Genomic DNA, 10,744 nt, shown 5'->3' on the forward strand with positions numbered 1-10,744 from the left:
GGCTTCTGGATGGCCACTCACTGCGGCTGCTGGCTGCTCACGCTGGCTGCTGGCTATATACAGTAGCCCATGGCAACCCACTGCCACAGGGGCTGCAGCCTACACCGTCGCCCGCAACTCATGGCAGCCCAGCTCCAGGTTGAGCTGTTGTTCAACATCTTAGCTGTAGAGGGCAGTGTCACTTGCCCTCATATGTGGGATCCGAACCGGGGCCCTCTGGCGTCCCAAGCCAGTTCTTAACCATCGTGCCACTCGGCCGGCCCTGTTAAGTATATTTTATCACAATAAAAATAAATTTTTAAAAAAGGCAATAAAGGTCTGACCCTACTAAAAGAGGGGAGGGAGGCTAGTGCTTCCACTGTTTTGGACTTTTTAAGAACTTTAAAATTAACTTGAAAGATGATAGCTGATAACCTTTTTTTAGGCCCTGAAAGTCAAATGTTCAAGATTCTATAGTTTTATCTTTTTAATAAAGGCATTTATTTTCAGTTAATATTTTGTTTTTTAAAGGATAGAATTTAAGATTCCATTTAGTAAGAGAGTATAGAAAACAAGAAATATCGATAAAAGAGGTGAAATAATAGAAAAAGCTATTGGGTTGTCGGAAAAGTCATGATGTATTTTTTCTGTGTTTTTCGTTGCAAAAATGAGTCATGACTTTTCTGACAACCCAATAAAACTGGTTAAGATATTGAGAGATTGGAAAGAAGGAAAGCAGGAAATAAGTTGCTGTAGAGTAGGGTTGTGATAAAAAGTTAATTGTATTGGTGTCTGATGCATTGAACACTGCTTTCTGAAATTAATATTTTCTATTTGATGAGTTGCTTTTAAAGTAGTTACTTTTTATTGCTTATCAGGAATTTTCTACTTCTGGCCATGCTTACACTGATACAGGGAAAGCAACAGGCAACCTAGAGACCAAATATAAGGTCTGTAACTATGGACTTACCTTCGCCCAAAAATGGAACACAGACAATACTCTTGGAACAGAAATCTCATGGGAGAATAAGGTAAGAGAAAGCATTAGAAGTTTTCTGTAGGTTAAATTTATCTTGCGAGTAAGATGATGAACAAACCCCAAATATAATCTGAATGAAATCTTACATCCTATCCAGTAGCCATATTTTTTCTCAGCCTGGTTTGGTATATCATATGTTTCTAGAGAGGCTTTGTGAGTACATAATTATATAATTTATATAAGTTATATCTTTGTTCTGAACTCTTCTGCTTATTCTGTTATATAGCTGAGACTCTCTTGGGCAGACAAAACTATTTGCAGTAATTTTATTTAATTTTGTTTTGTAATCATTGCAAAATTGGCTCCACAGAAAAATGTTTTTAAAATTCTGTGTTTTCAAAGGGAAAATCTATCAGATATTTGTCAAGGGCCTGCTATATACAGGGCACAATTTTTTGAGGTGTCTATATGCATATTACCATATATAGGTAAATATATATGTATAGATGAATAAATTAAGTTGGCTTGTTAAATATCAGGTTGTCCTATTACAGTAATTTCAAGAGTGTATCAAGATTATTTTTGTATTGGGATTTTGTTTTGTACTGTGATTTATATTATTGGCTGGAAAAAGATTTGATCTTTATATTTTAACCTTTTTTTTTTGGTGATAGAATCATGATGAAGCCTGGGGTGAAGGGAGAGGGTAAAAAGGGACAAGGAGAGATGAAGAGATAATTTATTAAATTTAATATATGGCTTTCTTTAATGACTTTTTTGTTAGGAAGTTAGAGAAAACTTTAGAATTGAGTTCTTGAGTCAGAATAAGAATTGAAAGTTACTAATTATTAATTTTAAATTTTTATTTTTCAGCTGGCTGACGGGTTGAAACTGACTCTTGATACTATATTTGTACCGAACACAGGGTAATTATATAAACCCCATTTTCTGAAATGTTTTTGTAGCCTGTGGGGATAGAGAGGTTTAGAATAAGGAATTGCAATGAAAAGTTGAGATGCAGGAAGAGCTTAGGGGGTTGCTGTTAAGAATACTAGGGACCGTGTGTGTGCAGTAAAGAGAGAAAGGAAGACTCCCTTGAAGTAGGGTAAAATTTTGATTTGTAAATTGAACAGATGAGCAAAAATATAAATCTAATTTCAAAGACGCACATAATAGAAAAAGTGTAGGAACTAGAAGCATTTGAGATTGGATTTATTTCTTAAGCTATTCTTAAGATTCATGGATGTGGTATTGTGCTGAGAAGTTAATTTCTTAAGAAAACAGTAATATACTGGTTGTAGAACACTATAACGAGTAGTTCTGCCATTGACTTGTTTTCTGAGCCTTTATAAATCCCCAACTTCTCTGCTTCAATTTCTTAATCTAAAAAATGGGGATTGTGTTGTTTCTTACCTGCCTATCATGGGCCAAGCCTATCAAAAGGACAAAGATGTGAGCTAAAGGCAAAGTGGCATTTCTTCTCAGCTGTAGCAACAGCTGTGTCCTTCCTGCCACACACTTTAGTAACCTTCAGGACACATATTCTCTCTCATAAGAGGCCCAATTGGAGTAGAACAAGGATTATTAAGAACTAATTTCAGTATTGTCCTTCAGAAATGTACACTTCTCTTCCATCCATCCAACATTGTCCGTGGAGAAAACACTGACCCTAAGGAAAATAAATATGCTTACTAAAGGGCTGTACCCTTTAAGAAAAAAAAGGACACTTTCATGGTAGGTTAATAATTTAGAAGTGAGGTATGTAGGGTGTTGTTACCTTTTGTAGCATTTGGGCAGTGGAAGCTTTAAAGAAATTTGGCTTCTCGTATGTCTATATACATATGTATTCAGATTATTAATTTGGTACTGAAATACTCATTCCTTTTTATAATTTTTTTCATGCCTTTAAGAAATTAATCATGAAGTACCCTATCATTTGAACTTATAGTGAGGAATACATAAAAATAGTATATATATTTCTAGTTCTAACAAAATTATATTTTTAGAGCTAAGTCATTTGAAACATTTTTACTATATATATGCCAGCTACCAAAATGATATTTACATTGGGGGAGAGAGAGGAGATCTTACTCTAAAGGTTCCTGGACAGTAATAGAAACTCATGTGTTTTTGTTTGTTTTTCACAGAAAGAAGAGTGGGAAATTGAAGGCCATCTATAAACGGGATTGTTTCAGTCTTGGCAGTAACGTTGATATAGATTTTTCTGGACCAACCATCTATGGCTGGGCCGTGTTAGCCTTTGAAGGTTGGCTTGCTGGTTATCAGATGAGTTTTGACACAGCCAAATCCAAACTGTCACAGAATAATTTCGCCCTGGGTTATAAAGCTGCAGACTTCCAGCTGCACACTCATGTGTGAGTGTTCATAATCATTCCTCCTTTAGTGTCAGTGTAGTCATCCAAAAAGTGGGTCGCCATTAACATGTTGAGACGGTTACAAGTGATGATATTTGCACTTAATATGCTTTGGTGGACGTCCAGCCTCATTGCACTGTTTTCATAGTCAGCAAAACCATGCCAGAGGTTTGTGTACTTGGTGCATTGTGCTGTGCTGCTGGTAGTTACTGGCCTCTCAGCCTGTACCCCAAACTTTACGATGTTGTAGAATCTGTAGAAGCAGCACTGGGATGGAGAGAGCCCAGGGCATGGGTCAGCTGATAGAAGGGATCCTTTGGAGGTATTCCTGCTTCCTCTGGTGCCCTACTCAGCTTGGCACTATCTGGAAGCAGGCCTGTTTGAATCATGAAGAAGAGCGACCTAATTGATCTGAGCACCCTGGCGCATCCCCAGTAATTCTCTGCAGGTTTTCACATACCCTGGGTCAGAACCCAGCCACTCCTATTGCATTCACAGATCCTCAGAGTAATTCTGGATTCAGTTGTGTAGGCTGCACCTTGTTGGGGAAATGAATTTGAACTTTTAAATTGCATTTTATGTCTTGGGCTACTGGCACTGCTACAATACCAGGAAGAGAAAGCAAAAGACAAGCTGTGTGTTTTTGAAGTGTTTTTGGTTGCTCTTCTCTAGACATTCTAGTTCACTTATGATGACTAAAAGTCAAGCAGTGATATAGACAGTGGCTTAAAAATTGATGAAGCAGTATTATGAAAACTCAGGGACTAACTTTTGGGATGCTTGAAGCAATTATTGTACTTCTCTGGAGCAGGAGGGAGGGTGCTTTCTATCTCTAGACTGTTTTAAACGAAATCCAGAATTGGCTTTATTCCTGTACTTGTACCACTATATATATATTTTGTGGAATCTTTATTGAACTCAATTTTTAGGATTCTAAATTCTGAACAACTCAAAGAGACTTACAGGTCATATTTACCTGAGGTGTCTGCCTTTGTGCATAATTTAATTGTGTCTGAGAAATTTACATCGTGGAGGAGCCATGTAAATAAATCAAGTGTTAACTACCCTTTAATTAGGTGGTTAAATTACATAACTGGATTTAGCTCCTTGATTTGCTTGGTAATTTATGCTAGAAGTTTGCTAAGATTGTAGTTGCAAAGTGAGACCTTTGTTTAGATAGTCTTCGGATTTGTTTCCATATGATAACACTGGTACAACCTAAATATGACTTTTTCTTTTACCATGGAAACAGGAATGATGGCACTGAATTTGGAGGGTCTATCTACCAGAAGGTTAACGAGAAGCTTGAAACGTCAATAAACCTTGCTTGGACAGCTGGCAGTAACAACACCCGTTTTGGCATTGCTGCTAAATACAAGCTGGATTGTAGAACTTCTCTCTCTGTAAGAATATGCTACCAGATTGTGTCTGCTCTTAGAGTTTTGTCTAAGTTGTTAATGAATGTTGTGATACAGTTGTAGTTTGCATGTTTTTTATTAACTTGAATGAGCTAGTCATTGTGTGGTGAAAGAGCATTACACCTCAAGTTAGAAAATGTGGGTTCTAGTCCTAGTTCTTCCTGTATTTGGCTACTGTCTGACCTTCTCAAGTCATTTTCTCTCTTTGGCCTCAAAATTTTCTTTATAGATTCATGGGATTTGAGTACTATTCCTGTTGGTTTTAGTAATTCTTATTAATAATAACACTAATTGAGCTCTTAAATTTCAGGTACTGTGCTAAGGGCTTTACGTGTATTATCTCATTTAATCCTCACAACTACTATAGGTGGTGAGTAGTATCCTCATCCCCGTTCTACAGATGAGGGAACTGAGGCTTAGGTCAGGAAACTTGCCCAAGGTCACACAATAAGTGGCAGTGCCAAGATTTGAACCCAGATATGTCTCTCACCAGAGTTCATGCGCTAACCACTGTTGGGTTGTAAACTGGTATCTCAAAGAATTCAGTACACAGGAGTATTTGGCTGCACAGTGTTTTAAAAATATTTGCTTGAGGCCGTTAAGCATGCATTCTTAAGGTCCCTGCTGTCCATACCAGTCCTCTAAACTTCTTAAAAGATTTATTTTTTTATTCATTAAATTTTCAGTTTCAGTTATTCTAGATTGGTCCTAAGGTGCTTTAGCTTTGGAAATCTGATGCATGAAGTGGTGGCTGTACTGGACTTACATATTATGAAATTGATCGTTTTCTTACTGTTTCTATTTCATCTTCTCACCTTAGGCTAAAGTAAATAATGCCAGCCTGATTGGACTGGGTTATACTCAGACCCTTCGACCAGGTAGGTAAAAAACATTAATAACAGGGTAGGGGTGTAAGGTGATACAGCAATAATGAAAATAGCCTACAAAACAACCTACAATCATTGTAGGTTGATTTATACCGTTTTGTGTTACAACATTTGGTTGTTCATATAAAGTAAAACACATTAAGTACTTTTGCTTAAAAATTTTTATGTATTTTTAACTATAACTTGGTTACTCTGGCTTGTAAGTTTGGTTCATCACTCATTATTCTTAATCCTGAACTCTCAAATAAAGTTTGCCATGATTATGCTTTACTCATTACAAATCAGATGATTATATATAACGTCATGTCGAGTTAGTAGTAGCTGTATGCTTGTAACTCTTACACTCAGCTGTAATCCATTCCATTGACTCCATCCATTGTTTCTAGAAAAATGCAGATCTGATTGTAATACTCATTACAAGTGACTGTGGTGTTTTCTTCTTCCTAGGAGTCAAACTGACCCTATCAGCTTTAGTCGATGGAAAGAACTTCAATGCAGGAGGTCACAAGGTTGGGTTGGGATTTGAACTAGAAGCTTAATATGGTTTTGAATAAAGCATCAGATTTGTCCCTGAAGGTGAAGAGAAATGAACCCACTATGTTTTGGCCTTAAAATTCTTCTCTGAAATTTCAAAAGTGTGAACTTTTTATTCTTCCAAAGAATTGTAGTCCTCCCCATGCTGAAGTCTAGAGATCACAAGTCCATCCTAAGGGAGGTGCTTGAAGGCATGCCTGGAAGTTGTCATGTTTGTGCCACATTTCAGTTCCACAGTATTGTTTTAAATGCGTTCCTCAGCAACAGTGTAGGGTCATGTTATAAAGGAAATGACCCGATCCTCCAGTTTGTACATCATGTCCTGCATGTTCCACACCTCTTTTTCATAACCTGTTAATATATTGGTCTCTGTGCTGTAGTGGAATCTTTGGTTTTGCATCAGAGTAAAATAAAATAAACCCGTCACATTTGAAAATAATCGCTCATCTGACTTGCTAGTGGTGGTTTTCGTACATTTGGTGTGATTTGCTTCGAAAAATACTCTCAGGTGGGATTTATGCCTAAAGTGGTATGTCTGAAGTGTCAATCTGTTGCCAGCCCCTTTCACTTTGGTTTACCTCACTCTTACTGCTCCTCTGCAGTCAGACCAAGGAGTGAAACTGTGAGTTTTGTTCTGCTGGGCAGAAGCACGTCTCTTGATGTACTTGCTTTCCACTGCAGTGTGATAGAGTACATCAGATTGGTAGTTTTGTGGAGCTGCTGAGAAAGAGTGAGAGTGTGACTGGGCAAAAGATGAGCAAAGGAAAGAGTACAGTTGGAAATACTGTAGGGAAAAGAGTGGTAGGAGGCCAAAGCTGGAGGAGGGCGCGTCTATGGCTCCTCCCAGGCCTCAGGAAAACGTTTTTGATTACTAGGTCTAGAAAAATAAGCACCAAAGAATGGAAATACCAGTTTAGAAAAAAAATGAAGTAGATTGTGATATCTTCAACGCTTACTGGTAAATCGCTTTTCTTGCTAAAAATAGAACTTCTTTTGGAAAAAAAAAATTTAAACATAGATGCTGGTTGCAACCAATTCAGTCAGTTGAGAAGTAAATAAAAATGAAAATTGCCATTCCTCTCTCCAAACCCTATTTCTTCTATTACTGCTAACAGTTTGATATATATCCTTGCAGATATTTTTCAGTGTCTTTAGAGATTGCATACATATCTTATTTATATGATATTAAAGTGCACATCTTGTTTAAAAATACTTTTAAATTTAACAGATAGAGCCCTCTTTCTGTTTTTTCATATACAGCCTCATATTTTTTATGCTTTAGCATAAATGTGACATTATTTAGCTATTTTGTTTTGCTGCATTCTTTTTTACTTTACCGTGCTGCACTGAATATCTCTGTCTATTTATTTTTGTCCACTTCTGTGAATATTTCCATGGCAGCACTGCCAGAAAAACTTTCTGTGATGATGAAAAGGATCTGTCTGCACTCTCCCACGTGGTAGTCACTAGCCTCATGTAGCTGTCGAGCACTTGAAATGTAACCAGGTCAATGGAAGAACTCAACTTTTAAATTCTATTTCATTTTAGTTAATTTAAACTTAAATAGCCACATGTGGTGAGTGGCTGTTGTATTAAACAGTGCAGTTCTATAAGATAGATCTCTAGAAGTGAGACTGTTGAGTCACAGGGTGTATACACTTAAGTCGTACAAAAATTGCTTTTCAGAAAGTTTGTACCGATCTGTGCCAATGGTGGATAAGAATGCCCATTTCCCCACATTCTCAGTGACATTGAGTGTTACCAAACTTTAACATTTTTATCAGTTTTAGAGGTGAAAAATGGTATCTTGTTTTAATTTGAATTTCCCTAATTGCTAGAGAACTGGAGCTGTTTTCATATGTTTACTGATCATTTATAATTCTCTGATTTGCTTGTCAAATTCCTTGATCAATTTCCAAAAACAACTAGGCACAGTTGGTTTTTAAAAAAATTTCAGTGCTGCAAGGATTTCCCCCTACCACCGCAAAAGATTATCTTTACTAGAACCCACATTCTAACCACCACTCTGTCCGAAAATATCTGTTACCAGTCACTCTGGTAGAATTTTCTTATTGTCTTTGTGGGTTTAACCGCCATTACTGGAGATAAAGTATAACAGGAAAGGAAAAGGGAGTGAGGGGGGTAAGCAACAAATTGTCTTGTTGGTACCTGCGTTTAGTTAACTCTGTATCTACTGGAAGAACTTGATATACAGCATGAGTGTGGATGGGAGGCTGAGGTGGGCTGACGGGTGCTGCACATGGGGATTTCTTTATGGTCTGGAGAGGAGGAATAAGCCATGTGAGTCGGCAGCTAACTGCTGTGTGTTAGAGAGGAGTGTTGCTGTGGGGCGTTTTCTCTTTAGCCTAGTGTTGTTCAGGGTAGAGGCTAGACACGAGGGCAGGGGGGCATAAGGAAATACAAGGAAACACTGAATGAGATGCACCTCTAATTAATTTATCTGATGAAGGTAGTTGTATTTATGGCCTGAATTAAATGAGAAGGAGATTGCTATAAGTTGGTGTTTCTCCTTTCTTATGCTATCCCTTTCAAGTGATGTTACTGCACAGCTAAAGAGCCAAATATTGTGTGTTAATGCAGTAATGAACATAGGTAGTTTAAATTCAACCTTGATTCAGTAGTTTTATTGAACCATGGCTGGGTGTCCTAAGTACCCTAATCATTGTGGGAGTCATTACGGTGTAGCAGGAAGGGAAGCACATTTCTTAGCTTATGTGCTAGGTAGGTACTGTGCTGGTCTTATATAATCTGATGCTCACAACAGTAACTGCAAACATCTCATAGTCCAGTAGTCTAGTAAGAGGTATCCTAGGATGGAGCGGTTCCTTGTGCTTTCTCATAATGGAAATCTCGATAGCTGCATCTCCCCCATAAAATGCACGCAAGCACCTGCTCCCCCAGCTTTCTCCTCCTTATCTGTTCTCCTCCCAGTCCCATTTTTCCCCACTTTAGCCTCATAACTCCTATGGCCATTCACTTGATTTTATTTAATTTTTTAAATTGATTCAAGACACTGCTAGGCTCTTCAGTCTTGCCTTTGAGCTTACTCTCAAGATATATTGCCTTCACGACAGTCTAAGAGCTTTGTACTTGGGGGCAGAAAACCAACATTCTAGTATATTTGTGTTTAATGCCAGTGGATTTATTGACTCCACTTCTAGGAGTTGGCTTTAAGGAAATCCTCAGAGGATTTCCAAAGGTTTATGTAGAAGGTTTCTCATAATAGAGAAAAATTACAGCCATCCAAATGTGCAAAAAATAGGAGAATGGTTAAATGATGGTATGTATGTATATTCATTAAGTGGAATATTATTCAGCCATTAAAAATCATGTTTTTGAAGAATAATAACTATTGAGGATTGTTCACAATATGTTAAATAGAAAATAAACTAAAAAATTAATCTCAATTTTGTTTTTTTAAAAAGTACATATATATACTGGGGAAATGCTCAAAAATACTAGCGTTTATTAACTTGGGAAGGTGGAGTCATAAGTAATTTTTAGGTTTTTTTTTTAATTGGGCAAGTGGGGGATGGGAACAGCGCTGGGGAATTGGGGGAAGGGGAACAGACAAGTTGCTGTCCTTTTGTTCTTCAGTCTAGTTGTGGAGGACGTTGCTTCACTGGCCCAAGTTGGCACCATCATTGCACTCTTCCCGGGCGAGGCAGATCAGTCACCAGCTTCTGGACGGCCGCTCACAGCAGCTGCTGGCTACACATGGTAGCCCATGGCAGCCTACTACAGCCCCACTGCAGCCTACGCCATTGCCGGCAACTCACGGCAGCCCAGCGCCAGGTCAAACTGTTGTTCAGCATCTTAGCTGTAGAGGGCAGTGTCACTGGCCCTTATGTGTGGGATCTGAACCAGGGCCCTCTGGTGTCCCAAGCCAGCTCTTAACCAATGCGCCACTCGGCCAGCTCAGTAATTTTTATTTATTTTATACTTAACTATATTTTTCTGGTTTTCTAAAGTGAATTTCTTATTTCTGTCATTAGGGAAAACTCTTCTAATTAGTATTATTGTTTGAAAAAGGCAGTGTGCCCCTGCAGCAGCACAGTAGGCAGCACATATAATTGGTGGAGTGTTTGTGGCTCCGCAGATGATGTGCCCACTAGTCCAAGGAGGCAGCGAGTTCCGTCATTGGCCAAGGCGAGGACACCAGTGGTTCCTGCCCACCACCCTTAGAAAAGTTACCCACGTAGATTGTTCAGAGCACTGGTGTCGCTTGTGATAGATAAGTAACTAATAGGATGAGGTTTTTATTAAATTTTGTAATAACAGATTAAAGTTCACACGTCATACTTTATGAATTACTGCAAGAGACCAGGAGGATGTCACGATGTATTGCTAATCCGTCGTTACACTCTGAGCCCCACTGCTCAAGGGACGGGGACAATAAATGTCCCAACGTTTTATTAAGTTATTAAATGTCTGTCCTTTGGAGCTCTGCCAGCTTGGCCAAGCCTCAGGTTCCAGAACCTTGGACAGCAGGAGCCGAAGCTATTTCTGGGCCACCCTGCAGCACACACACACACACACACACACACACAC

General features: G+C 38.4%; 1 protein-coding gene across 3 annotated transcripts in view; it reads left to right on the top strand.

Annotated features, from left to right (window-relative positions):
* Positions 1–6,623, top strand: part of VDAC3 (voltage dependent anion channel 3) — a 13,046-nt gene extending 6,423 nt beyond the window's left edge. For 2 of the 3 annotated variants that reach the window (XM_019649292.1, XM_019649293.1), the window contains 6 exons: positions 858–1,010; positions 1,832–1,884; positions 3,106–3,333; positions 4,586–4,736; positions 5,572–5,629; positions 6,086–6,616. In XM_019649292.1, the coding sequence (XP_019504837.1) occupies positions 858–1,010; positions 1,832–1,884; positions 3,106–3,333; positions 4,586–4,736; positions 5,572–5,629; positions 6,086–6,177 (735 nt within the window). In that variant the 3' untranslated portion in view covers positions 6,178–6,616. Of the gene's footprint in view, positions 1–857; positions 1,011–1,831; positions 1,885–3,105; positions 3,334–4,585; positions 4,737–5,571; positions 5,630–6,085 lie in introns of all 3 variants that reach the window. The other variant, XM_019649294.1, reaches the window with a different exon arrangement.
* Positions 6,624–10,744: the final 4,121 nt, after the last annotated feature.

Source organism: Hipposideros armiger, unplaced genomic scaffold (genome assembly GCF_001890085.2).
Source record: "Hipposideros armiger isolate ML-2016 unplaced genomic scaffold, ASM189008v1 scaffold_131, whole genome shotgun sequence".
In the NCBI taxonomy this organism is placed as follows: domain Eukaryota; kingdom Metazoa; phylum Chordata; class Mammalia; order Chiroptera; family Hipposideridae; genus Hipposideros; species Hipposideros armiger.